The 19600-nt window shown below is 38.3% G+C and overlaps 1 protein-coding gene across 3 annotated transcripts in view; it reads right to left on the reverse strand.

The window, feature by feature from the left end:
• Positions 1-19600, reverse strand: part of SLC16A9 (solute carrier family 16 member 9) — a 46119-nt gene that overhangs the window by 10815 nt on the left and 15704 nt on the right. For 2 of the 3 annotated variants that reach the window (XM_012445769.3, XM_012445767.3), the window contains exons 3-4: positions 11165-11308; positions 2042-2137 (exon numbers count right to left, since the gene is read on the reverse strand). In XM_012445769.3, coding sequence (XP_012301192.3) covers positions 2042-2137; positions 11165-11308 — 240 coding nt within the window. The remainder of the gene's footprint in view (positions 1-2041; positions 2138-11164; positions 11309-19600) is intronic. The other variant, XM_064374148.1, reaches the window with a different exon arrangement.

A 19600-nucleotide genomic window follows, 5' to 3' on the forward strand; every position in this document is an offset into this window, starting at 1 on the left:
TTATAGATTCAATGCTATTCCCACCAAGCTACCATTAACTTTCTTCACAGAATTAGAAAAAACAACTTTAAATTTCATATGGAATCAAAAGAGCCTGTATAGCCAAGAGAATCCTAAGCAAAAAGAACAAAGCTGAAGGCATCATGCTACCTGACTTCAAACTATACTACAAGACTACAGTAACCAAAACAGCATGGTACTGGTACCAAAATAGATATATAGACCAATGGAACAGAACAGAGGCCTTAGAAATAACGCCATACATCTACGACCATCTGATCTTTGACAAATCTGACAAAGGATTCCCTATTTAACAAGTTATGTTGGGAAAACTGGCTAGTTATATGCAGAAAACTGAAATTGGACTCTTTCCTTACATCTTATACAAAAATTAACTCAAGATGGATTAAAGATTTAAACGTAAGACCTAAAACCATAAAAACTCTAGAAGAAAACCTAGGCAATACCATTCAGGACACAGGAATGGGCAAAAGCTTCATAATTAAAACACCAAAAGCAATGGCAACAAAAGCCAAAATTGATAAATGGGATCTAATTAAACTAAAGAGCTTCTGCACAGCAAAAGAAACTAACATCAAAGTGAACAGGCAACCTACAGAATGGGAGAAAAATTTTACAATCTCTCCATCTGACAAAGGGCTAATATTCAGAATCTACAAGTAACTTAAACAAATTTACAAGAATTAAAAACAACCCCATCAAAAAGTGGACAAAGAACATGAACAGACATTTTTCAAAAGAAGATATTTATGTGGCCAACAAACATGAAAAAGAGCTCATGATCACTGATCATTAGGGAAACGCAAATTAAAACCACAGTGAGATACCATCTCACTCCAGTTAGAATGGTGACCATTAAAAAGTCAGGAAACAACAGATGCTGGTGAGGGTGTGGAGAAATAGGAATGCTTTTACGCTGTTGGTGGGAGTATAAATTAGTTCAACCATTGTGCAAGACAGTATGGCGATTCCTCAAGGATCTAGAACTAGAAATACCATTTGACCCCGCAATCTCATTAATGGGTACATACCCAAAGGATTATAAATCACTCTATGATAAGGACACATGCACACGTATGTTTATTACAGCACTATTCACAATAGCAAAGACATGGAACCAACTCAAATGTCCATCAATGTTAGACTGGATAAAGAAAATATGGCATGTATACACCATAGAATACTATGTAGCCATAAAAAAGAATGAGTTAATGTCCTTTGCAGGGACATGGATGAAGCTGGAAACCATCATTCTCAGCAAACTAACACAGGAACAGAAAAACCAAACACCACATGTTTTCACTCAAAAGTGGGATTGAACAATGGGAACATATGGGCATAGGGAGGGGAACATCACACACCTGGGACTGTCATGGAGGGGAATAAGGGGAGGGATAGCATTAGAAGAAACACCTAATGTAGATGACAGGTTGATGGGTGCAGCAAACCACCATGGCACATGTATAACCATGTAACAAACCTGCACATTCTGCACATGTATCCCAGAACTTAAACTATAATAATAATAATAATAATAATAATAAAACAGTAACAAAACTGTTCACTTTGGACTTTCAGGGAACAAATACAATGGCAGGAAAAAACAGCTTTTTAAAAAATATCATAAAGACAAGTTTTCAAGTTTTGTGGTCATTTAAGTTTAAGTTTCTAAAAGTGCTTTGACAATCATAGGTGTCCATGTAAAACTTTATTAATGTAATGCTAAGTATCTGTTTACAGTTTTAGAATAGAAAAGCTATAAATTTTAGAAAACATCCAATATAAGACATTAAAATTATAATGTAAAATATTAAAATTATAATGTAAAATATTAAAAAGAAAGGAAAGCCACTCCCATATTTACGACTAAAATAAACTTTCCTTCTAGAAATAAAAAAATTATTTTGCTACCTGATTGGTAGCTGGGTAATGGTTGGTTAAACATGTCTGTGCTTGGTAACTTTTTATTTTGTTTAGAAGACTGAATGGTGACAATACTGTACTAATTTTGAAAATGTACCTGTTGAAATCAGGCCAAGTGCAAGTCCTCGGCGATCGTCAAAATACTGGCACGTAATGGTCACTGTTGCAGTGTATAATAAACCACATCCAAGACCTAAGCATGAGAAGAAGACATTTCATAAATTAAGACACTGTATTAGTTCAATGCAAGAGAAAAAAGTATGTCCAGTAGGACATTCCATTACTCACTGGCTAAAACTGTTAGAAGGGCAGACTCCTAGATTCCTTCCATGTGTGTAGCCCCAATAGACACAGTGGGCAGCCTCATTTTTCAACCCACGCCCACCTTAAGGTAAGGTCAAGTAAAAAAGCATCCAATGTCTAAACCATGAATGAATAATGCAAATGTAAATTAAGACATTATGGAGAGAGAGAGAAAATGGCTAAATTCACATACCAAATAGCAAATTTAATCAAATTTGCCCCTTAGAGGTTTATGCCTCTTCCAAGTCCTTGCTACCAGCTCAGTGTTCTTCCTCTTCTACATTCTCTAAACAACTTTTAAAAGTACGCTTCATCACCCAAAGCTATCTTGTTAGAGTTTAGCCTGCACACCGCGGTCTGCAAAATGAAGGCTCTCAGGCAAGTCCTGTGGGGTTCTCAGATCATCTCATCATAGTGAAATTTTTATTTGTAAGTCTTTATCTTTTAGGAGTGCATATTACCTTATTTAGAAGTAAAATGTAGTGATGTCTTTACTTTAAAATACTTTCACCAAAAAAAGGAAGCACATACAACAAGATATTGACAACTATTGGTGAGCATATGGTTGTTTGCTATACTATTCTCCACTTTTCTGTAAATTTGAAATTATTTTATAATTAACAACGACAACAAAAATCTTAAAACTAAATTTCTCTTCCTGAATCCCAAAAGTAATATTTATCTCCAGATCATCTCCAGGGCTCTCATTTGTTAGCTTAATATTTTCTTCCCTTCTAAGTATCTGACAACCCCAGTTCGTTTTCATATAATTCTCCTTTGGCCCTCACTCGTTTACTTTATGCCTTTCTTCTGCAACATTATCTGTTCTTCATCATCACTCTAAAATAACACATAAGCGACAGTCTAAAAACTGAATTAACTATGGCCTATTACATGAATTATTAAGATCATTTTCATTACTTAAAATAGCTACCTGGACTATGATTTAAAAGAATACATGAATTTAACAAATATACTACATAAACATTTTAGGAAATCAGCACTTAGTCCAGGACTCAGAGGATCATCCATGATTGCATTCATCAGAGTCTTATTAATGAAATGAGATAGATTAAAACAATCACATTTTAAATAACCATTTAAAAATAGAGTGCCCTTTTATGTCATTCATAAAGAAAAAATCCTATCTCAAAATCTAAGACATGAGTTGGATTAATTTATACAGGTGTCATTACTACACAGAGGACACTTCAAGACATGAAATAAAAACTGTTTCTAACCAATCAATTTTGTGAAGCCAAAAAATGTCACCCTTAATTAAGACTATCCCTGAAAGCCTTTGGAGGGGGCTTTAGTGTAAATAATGCAAATTGACATTTGCATTATTCATTCATGCTTTCCGTGATTTCGTAGTCAGAGCTGTGTCAAATGTTAAGCATCAAAGATATGAAGAAGACATTTCAGATTACTAAGTGTTAATGCCAAAAAAGTTGAAACAACCTCTAAACTTTAAATCTTATACTAAAATGAATTTTTAAAAATGATTTAAAGGCTACAGGGTTCAGATAAGATTACTTCACTTTTTTTTAATGTAGCAGAAATCTGAAATGCATTTACTTTAAATTTGTCAGAAAGCAAAAGGTGAAGCCAGGCGCAGTGGCTCATGCCTGCAATCCCAGCACTTTGGGAGGCTGAGGTGGAAGGATCACTTAAGGTCAGGAGTTTGAGATGAGCCTGGCCAACATGACAAAACACTGTCTCTACTAAAAACACAAAAAATTAGCCAGATACACAATGGCGCACACCTGTAGTCTCAACTACTTAGGAGGCTGAGACAGGAGAATCACTTGAACCCTGGAGGTGGAGGTTGCAGCAAGCCAAGATCTTGCTACTGCACTCCAGCCTAGGCAACAGAGCAAGACTCTGTCTCATTAAAAAAAAAAAGAAAGAAAGCAAAAAGTGGCATGATACCTCTCTTCATCTGCTTCAGGACAACCTTAAACCAGCAGTTGCTAAAGAGAGGTCTGTGTATCTACAGTCCCTAAGATCTTTCATGAAGTTAGTCAAGTCGAAACTATTTTCATAATAATACTGAGATGTTCTCTGCTTTTTTCACTATGTTCACATTTATGTGGATGGTGTAAAAGGGATGGTGAGTAAAACTGCAAAAGCCTACCACAAACTAAGGTACTCCTGAGGAACTTTACACTATAGGCTTTACCACCACACCCTCGCAGTAAAAATAAACAGATTTGTTTTCCATGCTTCACTCAAATTACAATAATTGCTGCAAGGATAAGCACTTAAGTGACTGTTTTATAGCTAGCTAAAATAACCACTTTAAAAATATAACATCATTTTATTTGAAACAGTGTCTGATAGACAAACTATGGTTGTTTAACCTTGGGTGTCTGGCTGTTATTTTCTTGGGAATGAACCAGTGCTGGGAAACAACTGGCAGTAATTGTTGCCAATGATAAAATTCATGTGTTCCAGCAAAAAAAACAAAAACAAAAACAAAAACCCAGAATTTTAGAAAACTTGTATCTATCAGCATGCATTTGACAGTTTCCCAATCCATAAAGATTTCTTACGAGCTTTTTAGTAATACTAACCAAAGTAACGTTTTACAATGAAATGTGTTAACATTTTTGAGTTCTTACGTAACTCAGCAAATTGGTATTTTTCAAATAGCCAATGCATGAAGCTACAAAACTAGGTTTGAATCAAGATCTATTCAAAGCACAGAATAAATAAATGGATTTACAATAACAGAGTATGAAAAGTATACTGATACAGTATCAGGTTCCTTATTGCAATTAATCCTTAGGAAACTATCACCAAGTTTCAGTAGAAGAATATCTATAATTACTTGATAGGGCTATTCACACTTTTCCCTTTTTTAATTACATCTTTGTGTGAGACCAGATTTTCTTCATATACTTTAATCAAGAAGCATATTGCAACATATTGAGTACAGAAGTAGATAGGAGAATTCAGCTGCCTTCTATGAAACCAGACATTAAAGAGATTTGCAAACATGTAAAACAATGGCACTCTTCTCACCAAGTTTTGTCTTGCTTTGGAAAAGAGTTATTTTTCATAATAAATATATTTATGCTAACATGCCCTGGATTTGTTAACTTGAAATGAATGACTAAACAAATATTTTTCAATGTCTTATCTCTTAATACAATACATTTTAATAGACTAAATCTAAATATAATCCTCATAATCAAAAGCTTCTTGGTATCCTAAATAAAAGAATGTAAAGGGTCCCAAAATTAAACAGTTTGGAAAACACTGCCTTAAAGCATTCCTTGGTCTCCAACCAGTTTGGATCAGACCCCTACCAGTGAAAAACTTCCGTGTACCAACCTCAAGTAAAAGTATAACAATTTTAAAAGTAAATACTTGTATTACTGACAATTCACAGCATCAATATTAGTAAGGCATAATTGTTTCCCTTTTTTAAATAGTAAAAACTAAATATATTTACATGTTGTAACATTTCTTTTCCACACTTTACCTTCCATTTCACATACTTCTGGGTGAGACCACAACTTCAGAGGCCTCATCCCCTCTCATCAAAGCAGACATCAAGCTGTTTATCACACCCACAGCCTAAATTATAAACTTCAGTCTCTCTCAGCACTGACACTGCCTCAGTTCACCTCCTCATCTTTTTAATTTCATCTAAGGCCTCCTAATAGCAGTCTCAGCCTTCAGTATCTTTCTTACCAATCTGTCTTCTAAACTGTTGTCATGCAATTCTCATTATGTCATGCTCTTGCAATAAAGACCACATAAAACTGTTAGCATCTGGCCTGTTACACACCATGCTTTGACATGTTTGCAACTCCCCACACCATCTGTGCATTCCTTAACAAAAAGACTACAGTTTATCCATTCTATCTCCCACCTCTGAGTACTTAGGCTACTGAAATGTCCTCCTCATGCCACCCCACTCCCCTTCCAACCCATATCCACTTGAACCACATCCTGCCTGCTCTTCAAGACTCAGCTCAAGCATAAATTAAGCATGAAGCCTCCACTCTGTCTCCCCTGCACACACACATACATTGGCTTCATTTCATTATTACACTTAGTGTGCTGTGCTACAAGTTATATATTTTCAAGTCTATTCCAAAGGCACACAACTAGACAATTGGTTGTGTGCTTTTGGCAAAGTCATTTAAACTCTCTAATTCCTACTTTCCCTTATCTTTAAAACAATCTTGTAAGATCATTCTAAAAACTAAGAGGCATAAAAAAAGTAAAGATGTAGTTTCTGTGCCTACACTATAGTTGAGTACTAAAAAATAGCCATGATATTGGTATACTTTTTTTCATTTTTCACCTGAGTATTATGGCATTATGTAGATACTGCCTCAGACTACATTAAAAAATCATAGTACCTTACTACACCTGTGTATCCATGACAGTTAAAGATTATCTTTAATTTTATAACAACTTTGAAAGGGAGGGCTTGTAAAGCTCTAGTTCTCCTAAAATGGATATAAAGAAAATATACTTTATCCCATTTGCCAGAATTAGAGCAGGAGAATCAGACTGTCTACAAACATATTCTTTTCCCTCCCCAGTCTCAGTGGACTATGCAGACATTATTAAAAAAAAAAAAAAAAATAGGTGATGGAGGAGGGTGAGGGGGAAGAAAATATAATTCTTCCAAAAATTAGGAAGGGAATATTAAGAAAACTATAAGCTGGGCATGGTGGCTCACACCTGTAATCTCAGCACTTCGGGAGGCTGAGGCAGGTGGACCACCTGAGGTCTGGAGTTTGAGACCAGCCTGACCAATATGGAGAAACCCCATCTCTACTAAAAATATATATATATAAAAAATTTAGCCAGGGTGGTGGTGCATGCCTGTAATCCCAGCTACTTGGGAGGCTGAGGCAGGAGAACTGTTTGAACATGGGAGGTGGAGGTTGCAATGAGCCAGAATTGTGCCATTTCACTCCGGCCTAGGCAACAAGAGCAAAACTTCATCTCAAAAAACAAAACAAAACAAAACAAAACAAAACACATAGGTAACTGACTAACAATGTATTCTTTTTTTTTTTTTTGAGACAGAGTTTCACTCTTGTCACCCAGGCTGGAGTGCAATGGCGCGATCTCGGGGCTCACGACAACCTCCGCCTCCTGGGTTCAGGCAATTCTCCTGCCTCAGCCTCCCAAGTAGCTGAGACTACAGGCGCGCGCCACCATGCTCGGCTAATTTTTTGTACGTTTAGTAGAGATGGGAACTAACAATGTATTCTAAAGAAAAGAGAATGCAAGGACTTTTGAGTTGTGCTTTTCAACAAAGCAAAGAGAAATTGCTAGAAAGAAGCTTGAGCAATTCATTACAGGCACATTCCCTGCACCACCACGTCCTACCCACTTAATTTTCATCTCCCACTGCACTGCCTTTTTCCTGATTTAGTAAAGTTATTGAGAAAACAGGAGCCTCAATCACCAGATTTGGCCATGTGGCTTACAATCACTTGCCAATACATAAAGATTTCCAGTGAGCTTGTTGGTAATATTAACCAAAGTGATGTTTTACAATAAAATGTGTTAATATTTTTAAGTTCTTGCATAATTCAGCAAACCAATATTTTTCAAATAGCCAATGCATGTTGCTACAAAATCAGGTTTGAATGAAGATCTGTTTATAGTACAGGATAAACAGAGGCCAGGCGCAGTGGCTTATGCCTGTAATCCCAGCAGTTTGGGAGGCCAAGACGGCGGATCACTGAGGTCAGGAGCGTAAGACCAGCCTGGCCAATGTGGTGAAACCCCGTCTCTACTAAAAATACAAAAATGAGCCAGGCATGGTGGTACGCTCCTGTAGTATCAGCTTATTTGGGAGGCTGAGGCAGGAGAATCACTTGAACCCATGAGGCAGAGGTTGCAGTGAGACTCCACCTCAAAAACAATAACAACAACAAAACAACAACAAAGTAGAGAATAAATAAATGGATTTACTATAACAGAGCACAAAAGCTATACTGATATGGTATCAGGTTCCTCATTGCAATTAATCCTGCAATCTGACAAGTTGGTACAGGTTTTCATTTGAGCTATACAAACCTAAACAAAATCACACCATATCTTCAAATAGTTTTGTAAAGATAATTAAATGGTAAACAGAATTATTCCAATTAATACACTTTTAGTATAATTTTGACATTTTAGGTTGTAATATCCAATTTAACTTTAATTTCTTTTTCTATATTTTTAAATCTCTTACACAAATATTTCTGATCCAACAGAGCTTCTTCAGTAGCCAAAAACTGCAGCTGTACAGATCAGAAAGAAATTTAAGGAGAAAGGAATAAATGTGTATTAAATATCTCTGTATGCCTCTTTATAAACATTATCTCATGAATAGTCACAATACCTCTGTGAACTCGTATCAGTGCCACTTTATAATAAAATAAAAATGGAAGCTCAGAGAGGCTGAATAACTTGTCAAGGTCACAAAATGAATGACAATGGTTTATGCTTAACATTCATTGCATTATGTTACTCATCTTCACAAACTCCTATAAGGGCTATCATTATGCTCAGTTGAAAAATGAGAAAACAGAAGTTACAAAACATGTTTACAGTCACACAGCTGGCAAGTGAATAAAAGAAGGTTAACCCACATGGTCCAACCCCAGAGCCTGCCTGCTAGTCAGTGTCTGATCTTTCCCTTGGTCATACTCACTAGCTTAAGAGGCCATCTAGTTCATTCCAGACAAATGAAAGTCCTTAGGATATGATTCTGCACAGAATTGCATCTTATAAATGTTACCATAAGACTGAACCCTTCTTGTGTTTCCGAAGAGCTCAAAATACAGAAATGAGATGAGTTTAGACTGTGTAATAATTTCCTGTCACTTTCTTCTCAATTTGATACTCTACTTTAAATGGTAACTGTCCCATTACAATCCCATTTTATTTATTATATAATCCCGATATTATTATCCCATTTATTTATCTCCCAAACATTCCATGAGCCCTCCACCATAAGCCTACTGATGAAATAAAACTGCAAGGAAATCAACAACGGTGGGAAATGTTAACAATTCACCAGCAAGCAGTTACTCACAGGTCCCCAATAAGGGCCATGGTGAGAGTTTTTTTATTAATTGAAATCTAACTCAACTCTTTATTTTATTGTTATCTTGCTTGACATCATTTAGTCCTCACAAGACCCATATGAGATAGGTTTCTTAGCCTGCCTTCACAGATGAGGGAGGATACAGCCATTCGTAGAGATTAATGAGCTTGCTCAAGCCCACAGAACCTGTGTCTGCTGACCTGAAGTCCAGTGCTCCCTCCATGAGCTGATGGTTTCCTCTTAGTCACTGAGAATCAGAACCTATTGCCAAACCAGAGCAACATACGTCCTCAGACTTGAGCCTGTTTTCTGACCGATAATCCACTAACTGAAGGAAAGACCAGGACTCTAGGAGGAAGGACATTGCAAAAACACAATGACAAGTTTGTATGTATGGAATGATAACCTGAGTCTTTCCCCAAAGAGAACTAGGGCCATCTGTTTAGGTAACTGTACACTGAGGAAAGTAAAATACATTTTGAACATTGTTGTTAGAGATATGAAGAGTCTGCATGGCTTCCCCTTAGAGTGGGCTTATATGGGGGCAGGTAATATATGGAATTACACCCCAACTGCCCAGCCAATGGTCCTTTCTTCAGTCCCTGATATTTAATTATAGCACATACACACAACAGCTGGTAGAACTCCATAAGCTGTTCTTTGGTTTCTTGGCCTAAGCAGTAAGAGTTCTCATTCCCCACAATGCCGTCATAGTAGGGAAAGCCAAGTGGAAGTCCTGTGACTCCACCATCAGTAGCAATAGCCAAGGGTGTAAGCCCAAACCAATATCAAATCCCATCTAAATGGACTACTGAGTGTCCATCTCTATGTGTCAGACCAAGTCTCCTCGCTTTGTTAATTTAGTTAGTAAGATTTTTACTTCTCTGAGCTTCACTTTCCCTCTCTGTAAAATGGGTTTTTGTGAAGAGGAAATGAGATCGTATAAAGCATTTAGCAGAGTCCCTAGCACATGATAAGTACTCGGTGAATGTTAGTTGCTACATTTTCTATTATATATTATTGAAGAAATATTTCCAAGCAGAAAGGAGGAACATTGGTAGTCAACAAAATTAGCTCTTTTCAGGCATTAAGAAAAAACTTGAAAACTAGAGGTCATCTTTTTCTAAGGCCCACCAACAGCTCCTAGGAATACCAAGTCTGGTGATTTTTAACACTGAACACAGTTAGTATAACGACATGACAAGGATATCTTCCCAAATTATCAGTACTTTAAGGCCCTGAGCCTCCTATGCTTTCCTCCCCTGTAACCAGTATCATCCCACCACTAAGCTTTCTTCACTCACGTTTTATCTCTTAAAAAAAAAAAAAAAAAATAGTACTACTAATACATGCTTTCAAATTGACTTTTTACCTGTGCTGTGACTTTTGACTTGGGCCCACAGCAACAGATACTATGGAATGCAAACAGCTGTTTTTGTGAGCACAAACAGCTTCAAAGAATCATGCTTGACTGCCCAATAGGAAAAGGGCTACTTCATAATTTAGTGAGACGTGACCAATGTCAACAACATCCAAGTTTTATGTTCCCCTTCTCTCACTTTTCCTTTTAGTGCTATAGAGAGACAAGGGCTGAGATGAAAAACTTACCTGAGCCTTGCAAGGAGACACAGTATGGATTGTTGGTTCTTTCAAACATTTTGATTCACTGGGCAGGTTTTTTTTTTACTAAAGCAACAATTTTTAGAGAAGTGGTCATTGAAAGTATATTATTAGTGAGCATTTTCACTCCTTTACGTTAAGTGAATCATAAACCTGGCACTGGTGAAATGATATGTCACTCTTGAAGGTTAGGAAAGTCACAGTGACGAGGTTCCTTACCTACAACAATGCCATAGGAAAAAAACAGAAAATAGATATTGGGAGCAAAACTGCTCAACATCAAGCCTCCAGCCACCATGAAGCCACTAAAGATTGTGACGGTTCTTGCTCCAAAAGATGAGACACAGAGACTGCAGACAGGACCTAAAAAAAGAAATGAAACCTTCACTTATTATCATATGATCCATCCATCATAAGTTCAAAATGATTCTTTCCGTCATAAAACAACAACAAAAATAAACATCCACTGAGTATTTACGATGTGAGGCAGTTCACGTGAACAATCTCGTCTCATTTTAATCTTACAGCAGCTTTGGGAGGTGGATACTATTGTTAGTCTCATCCTTTTTTATAATGAAATGCAAGGATGATAAGATCACATAGTTAAGAAACGGGGGTTCTGAAGTCAGATTTTATTCAAATTCTAGCCCTACTACTTGGTAGCTGTTTGGTCTTGGGCAACTTATTTGATCATTCTGTGCCTTAGTTTCCTCATCTGAAAATGGGAATGATAATAGCACCCACCTTATAGCGTTACTGTGCTCTGTTGACTAACAGGCCGAAGGGACCATCACCTGGAATTGTTCTATGCATAAATGGGCAACTGCTCATGTAACAGAATTTAAGTGATAGTGAAATTCTTTCCTACTAGGACTGTACCCAGAACTACAGAACTTAATGTACTAGAAATAAAAGGATGTTAAGGGTTATTTAGCCCAACAGTCTCATTTAACACGGAAGGAAACAAGCTCAAAGAAGCTGTTTAGGTCTATGGTAGAAGAAAGACTAAGGATTTGGAAGCAAAGAGAAGTATATCTGAATTCAGTTGACAACCTTTCAAGCTATGATCTTCAATTTTCAAAAACCATACCTACCAGAATGGTTAAAGACAGGTAATACTGTTAGCAAGAAGGTGGTATGAACAGAACTCTCACACACTGCTGGCAGTGTTCACTAAAGCCGAACACAGCATGCTGTAAAACCCAGAAGTTCCAATCCTATGTATATACCCAACAGAAACACCCAGATAAACACCTAATTACAGAAACAAGCAAAACTAATCTGTGTTAGAAGTCAGGATGTTGGCTATCTTCAGTAGGGGCTGGGGAGTTAAAATCAGAAGAGAGCAAAGCCAAACTTCCAGGGCACTGCTCATGTTCTGGTCCTTGGTGTGAATGTGCTGATTACATGAGTGGGTTCAGTTCATGAACATTTATGGAGCTATACTGTCACGATACATACACTTTTCTGTATGTATGTGTCTTTTACTCCTTTTTGAAGCAAGCTCAGAGAAACAATGGAATCCATCATAGTCTCACTATTTGTAAATGACAGAGGCAAGATCCAATAATCCAGGCACTACATTCTTCCCAATACCTGAGAACTTCTTAAACACGTATTTAAGACCAGTTTATGGCCCCTGAGATATACTGAGATCATAGCTCCCAGTGCTTAAGGCTCTCCCACATTCCTTCCTGGTCAAGAACTGGACCCTCCCATTTTCAGGCCCTCGTGTGAGCCAGTGCAGAAGAGGAGACTGATACATTTACATGACAAACAGAGGGAAATATTCTGTGCCAGTGTTTTAAAAGGAAAATCTATTTGAAAGACCAAACTTATCATCCAATACAATGAGAAAAACTTAGATACTTCAAAAATAGAAACAGTTTTCAGAGTCTAATTTTACAAACGGATGTCTGACAGCATAAGCACGACCCTTCTCTGTTGTTACCAAACCACATTGACGCTGAGTGTCGGTTTTCACAAATTTTACAACACAATGCAATTGAAACACAGAGATTATTCCTGGCATGCTTGAAAAGTTTCAAGTTTCATCCTCAAAATGGGACTTTAACTCTTTGCTCCTTAATGCATGTTAATTCCACAGGGAAACCTCAGAGCCTGGGAGTGTCGGGGCAAGATGGAGGGGTAATTTTCATAGCATGTACAACCAAAGCCACTGTTGTATGAAATATACATCATTGTTATCAACTATGTAATAAATTCTCAAGTCATTTTTTGGCCTAACAAATGGTTTTTTTGAAAAACAATTCAAGTGTTAGGAAAAAAATGAACAGAAATTCTCTTACAGGTGAACAGCAAATTGAAAGAGGTTTTAAAAGTTCTCTACTTTTACACTGCCATCTGCTGCTGATTTAGAGAACTATATCATTAGATCAGAGATTAAAGACAAAAAAATTTAGAGCTGAAATTTTGGAAGTTGGAAATGGTCCAAATACCTCAATTTAAATATGGTGAAACTGGAATTCAGAAAGATCATGTGATCCATAGCTAGCCAATGACAGGCTAAAGCCAAAGTCAGCCCGGCATTCTTCCCGACAGAAATATTTCAATTGGGATCTTAATTTTTTCTTAGAAATCAAATTAGTAGTAAAGAACATCCGTGTACTGTTAGAGTAGATAGTTAGGCAGACGTGAGCAGGGCAGGAGAGCCCTCGCCCCACCCAAGAATATCAGGTAACCATCAGGTGATGGTCAGGTGTTTATTAAACTGTTTCTCTGAGGGAAAGACGGTCTCCCAGTGGACAGAAAATACCTGGAGCTGGTGATCAGCAGCTTCCCAATAAGATCTCAGGAGTTGAGCAAGTGGACTCAGGCATGCTCACTAAGAGGCAAAATGGTGGATGTACAGCCTTCCTCTGGGGGCATTTGACTGGTTAAGAAAAATTGCCCCTAGGGAGCATGAGCACAACCTAAGTAAACACACTACGCAAGTGGTCACCCTCCCAAATGACCAACACTGCCCACGCAACAGTTGAGCAACAGCCAACCACAAAGGGAAGAAGAATCGAGAGAGAAGAAAAAAACCCAGAACCATGCCAACTTATAAAACTCCAAGTCAAGGGCTGAATGGGGCATTTGGATCTCTCAAGTAGCCCACATGGCCCTCTTCCAAGTGTACTTTACCTCCTTTCACTCCTGCTCCAAAATGTTTTAACAAACATTCACTCCTGCTCTAAAACTTGCCTTGGTCTCTTTCTCTGCTTTAAACTCACTTCTGCCCCTTGGCTGAATTCTTTCCTCCAAGGAAACAAGAATCAAGTTTGCTGCAGACCTGTAAGGATTCACCACTGGCAATAGTACTTTTGTTGATGTCTTATAGATAATATAGCTTTGTGAACTTTTGTGAGATGAAAATATAAAATTTATAATCACTTGGTGTTCAGTTGTTTAGAGAAAATTATTTTACCCTTATCCTGAGAACCTGGTTTATTTATAGATTCTATTTACATAGATTTAAAACGTAATAGTCTTATGTTTCATCAATAACAAGGCAAAATGTATCCAAGTGACCATCAAGTCACATCTGCAAAACGTGATACATTTATCTGTTTAGCTCTTTGTAGTAACAGTGCAAGGCCTTCAAGATGATAAATCATGTATTATTCCTCAGCACTGGATGAGTTTCAAGAGACAGATTAAATCAAAAGTCTACTCTCAGATTTCTTATGAAGCAAAGTGAAAATTTTGCAGAAAGGAACTTTAGAACCAAAGTTAGTTTACCTATGACATGAACCAGTGATTCCACACCTTTAGACCTGAACAATTTTAGGAGGAAAAAAGGGGGGTGGAAAAGGGGAGGGGACTGCTAATTTTTTATCTTTGCAAAACACTTTGAAAATGTAATAACCGGCTGGGCATGGTGGCTCATACCTGTAATCCCAGCACTTTGTGAGGCAGAGGCAAGTGGAACACCTGAGGTCAGGAGTTCAAGACCAGCCTGACCCACGTGGCAAAATCCCATCTCTATTAAAAATACAAAATTAGCCAGGCGTGGTGGTGCATGCCTGTAATCCCAGCTACTCAGTAGGCTAGGGCAGGAGAATCGCTTGAACCCGGGAAGTAGAGATTGCAGTGAGCTGGAGCTTCGATCACGCCACTGCACTCTAGCCTGGGCAACAAGCAAAACTCTGTCTCAAAAAAAAAAAGCGTACTAATCATCTATTATTACCACTGCTTAATTAGAGAAGAAATGTTTTAATAAGCAAAAAGTGAGAAGGATGTACTTTCAGAATAAAATATAAGACAGTAAGAAGAGAATGGGAACTTCAGACACACACATACACACTCATACATTCCATCTATCATTCCCTTTATATTCATTTTGCCTTTGGTGAAAGTTTTTCCTGAACTTACCATTGCCTGTGTATTGGTGTTCAAGAACCAATATTATTATTGTCAGTGTTGGTGTTTAAAAATCACTATTACCTCAGCCTCCCAAGTTACCACCACTCCTGGCTAATTAAAAAAAAATAAAATTTATAGAAACAGGGTCTCATTAGGTTGCCCAGGCTGGTCGTAAACCCCTGGTCTCAAACTCCTGGTCTCAAGTGATCCTCCTGCCTCAGCCTCCCAAAGCTCTAAGATTTATAGGCATGAGCCACTAGCCCAGCCCAGTGTGTATTTTTTATACCTATAGCTTATCTAAACTGGAATGAGCCACATTTCAGGTGCTCAGTAGCCACACGTGCCCACTGTATTGGACTGCACAGTACTAGAGTCTCATATCATATTAGAAGGGGACACAGAGAAATCAAACACAATTCAGGACCTAGACAAAAGGCAAAACAAACTCGCATCAAGGTTTAAAATACAACCCAAGGCCAGAAGCACCAAAAGAAAGGTTCAGATGGCTTGTCTGGGGATTTCATAAGAGGGAAAACAACCAAGGTCACGGAACTGAGCCTTGAACTAGGCTACGAAGTAAGGTTAGCTCAACAAAAGAATGAACATGTATTCTAAATGGAGGAAATAGAAACATAGTGTGATTTTCCAGTTTTTAATATATTATAAGATAGTTTTGGGAATGACATTATTCCCTTTGGGAAATAAACTCAACCTCCATGCACTTCTTTCTCCTAAAAAGTTTCAGAGAGTCCCAGGAGTGGAAGGATGACCAGGTCTGCCGCAGTGAATATCTAAGTTGGCTGACGCTACAGTGAGAAATAAAATGTAGCAGTAACCAGGTTATGGACCTGCCATGCAGCAAGGATTTCCTAACAGAGTGGATCAGCTGGGCTTGTGAAAGTTCTACCCTGCCACCTAAAATGCAGGGAGCCCAAGGTGTGAGCGCCTCCAAACTGCAGGCTCCTCAATCCTTGCTCTAGCAAAGACTGTAAATCCCAAGTTCATCTCCTTAAAAAAGAAAAAGGCACTAGGGAGCCACACCCACTCAAATTGCTGATCTCACAAGCTCTGACTGCCTTTCTTTTTAGTTGGTTTAGTGGTATTTAGAGATGGCAGGCAGCTTAACCAAAACCTGGTCTTTATTCCTACCAATCTTAAAACTGCCTAGCACACTGGGAACCTGCCAATGCAACAGAATCCTTGAGAGAAGCAGGAATTCAGTACTCCTTGAAGGAATTAACAGTGCTTAGGGGTAATGCCCAAATCCAGCTCTGCCAGCACTCATAAACTCATTCAGCAAGTGGGCCTGGCCATATTTACTCACTATATTAACATGGTGATAGGTTTACTGACTCATGAGTTTGAACACCTTTGGAAGAAGCGAAGACAAAAGGGAGAGGGCAAGGACTCTCAAATCTGCTTTGAGTACAAAACTGCAAGCTAGATCTCCGAGCTATTTCCTGCTGTTTCAGCAACTGGGTAGTGTGAGAAACAGCACCACCCGGTTTCCTTGAATTTGGAGAACAATATCTAGTGAAAGGGTGCATTAGCTCATTTTAAAACAATGCAAGGCCATGATAGCTTTCTAGCTCAGTTACCTTCCATTCCTCCCTTATCAGTCAGGATTCAATCAGAGAAAAAAAACAGTAGGAAATATATATGAAGACATTTATTGCAAGGAATTGGCTTACACGATTGGCCAGATAATACCCTCCTTGCTAGCCAAGTCAAAAATTCATAGGGCAGGTCATTAGGAAGGGCATGTTGGAACTCTCAGGCATAGGCTGCAGCTGCAATTACAAGCAGATTTTTTTCTTTTGGGAAAGCTCATTTCTGCTCTTAAAGCCTTTCAACAATTGAGCAAAATCCATCTAGATTTTCTAGGATAATCTACCTTATTTAAAGTTAAGTGACATGCATTTTATTCACATCTACACAATAACTTCACAGCAACACCTAGATTTGTGTTTGAAGCCAAGTTTGACACATAGAACTAACTGTCACATCTCTCAACACAATCCCTCCAGTCCAGCCAAACTTACTTCACCAGAACACAGCTCTGCACTTACCGGATCCAGGTCTCTGCATAAAGGTAATTTGCATGGACTTCCCTCTCCCTGTCTATCTGCCAGTGAAAGTCTATCTTCCCATCTGGCCCATCTCAATGGCTATCTCTCTAAAACCTCAGAGCCATTGCTCTTCTCCTTGATATTTGTGAATTCTCAAATTATTCCTTTTTTTTTCCTGTCTCTTCCCTGAGATTACAAAGCTCTTAGAAACAAGGATGGTGTTTTCTATCACAGCATCCTTAGCTCAGAGACCTTAGGAATATATGCAGTGAGGATGAGCTCATTCACAATGTACAACCCAGGAAGGTAGGATCCTTCCTACCCAGCTTTATTCATCCCAAGAATTATCTAGACAAACAAAGAATTCAGGCAAGGGGAAGAAGTATTTTCTTCTCAATTACTCAAGTTTAAAAAAAAAGAATTAGGAATTAAGATTATAAAGAGTATAAAGTTCAGAACTGTATGCCTTTCACAGTTCTAATATGCTATTATAAGCTACTGTCCTAATCCAGGTTTCTCAAAGCCCAGGAGTGGGCCTTTATATTTCACATGCTTAGGCACAATCTTGCCAAAGCTCCAGCTCCCTCTCCTGCCCATACTTCCAAGAACTGTCTTCATCTTTCATCCTGAAGTGTTTCTCTTTTTTTTCAGGTTTTACAGACAATTTACTTTTTATGATTTCCATGGCATGATTAATGCCACACCCAAGAAGAAATCTATAGTAGTTCTTTATTTTTAAAAATGTCAGAGCAAGTCATATATCAGAGAGTTATCAAAAAGTGAAAGATTGAAATTTAAATATAGAGGGCTTAAGCCAGTGGTAGTTCCCAACTAAAAATCACTTTAGGGACTTTAAAAAAATTCATGAGGCCAGACACAGTAGCTTATGCCTGTAATCTCAACACTTTGGGAGGCTGAGGCAGGAGAAACCTTTGAACTCAGGAGTTTGAGACCAGCCTGCACCACATGGTGAGACACTGTCTCTAAAAAAATTTTTTTTAATAGCTGGACACGGTAGCATGCACCTGTAGCCCCATCCACTTGGAAAGTTGAGTTGGGAGGATCACTTGAACCTGGGAGGTTGAGGCTGCAGTAAGCCAATATAGCACCATTGCACTCCAGCCTGGATGACAGAGCAAGACTCAGTCTCAAAAAAAAAAAAAAAGAAAAAAAAAAAAAGAAAAAATTCATGAATTTAGGCCCCATCATGGACCAAAGGAATTGGAATGTCTGAGTGTCAAATCCACGGACTTATATGCTGAAATTGTCCTATAGATGATCCTAATGATCTCCCTGGTTAAGAATCGTTGATATCCATTTGAGTCACCAAGGTGAAATATACGTGTTCCATCTCCAAGGTAGTAATGATCTACTTGTTTCTCTGTAGAACAAAGTTATCCTAAAGCAGATGGTCAATGCGTCTTGCACACTGCCAGATACTTCTTGCTAATACTATATAAACACTGTTCCAGGGTTCACTTCTCAATTTATGCTATGAGGAACCCAAAGAGGCCAACATCAAATATAGTATGTGCAGTGGAGCCAGCTATGCTGAAACCTGGACACACTATCTAAAGTGTGTATATACATATATACACACACAGATGTAAGTTGTAGCTCTTTAGCCATCCTTTCTTCCCCTACCACTTTTCCTTCTTGAATTCTTTGCCCTCATTTTTCTATGCTCATCTTTAAAAGCTTTGCTCACCAGGTCCAAGTGTCTCTTAATCTAGCTAATGACATTGGACCTAGAGAGGTTAAGTGACCTGCATAAGGTCACTCAGCTCAATGTTGATGGAGCCAGGACTTGAATTAGCCTCTGACTCCACCCTCAACTCCTTCAACTACTTGTTGTCTCCCAGAATTTTGATAAGATGCCCTAACTCTCGGGTCCCTACAAGCAGGGCTGGCTTGTCAGATCTGTGACCTATGCAAGTTGCACAGGCCCAGTGCTTATAGGAATCCCACACTTAGTTTAGTGCTCTGCTGTCAATAAATTCTTAATTTTTTTTTTTTTTTTTGAGATGGGAGTTTTGTTCTGTCACCCAGGCTGGAGTGCAATGGCACACTCGACTCACTGTAACCTCCGCCTCCTGGGTTCAAGCAATTCTCCTGCCTCAGCCTGCTGAGAGCTGGGATTACAGGTACACACCACCATGCCCAGCTAATTTTTATATTTTTAGTAGAGACAGGGTTTCACCATGTTGGTCAGGCTGGT

Source organism: Aotus nancymaae, unplaced genomic scaffold (assembly GCF_030222135.1).
Source record: "Aotus nancymaae isolate 86718 unplaced genomic scaffold, 86718_ANA_hifiasm-v0.15.2.pri h1tg000010l, whole genome shotgun sequence".
In the NCBI taxonomy this organism is placed as follows: domain Eukaryota; kingdom Metazoa; phylum Chordata; class Mammalia; order Primates; family Aotidae; genus Aotus; species Aotus nancymaae.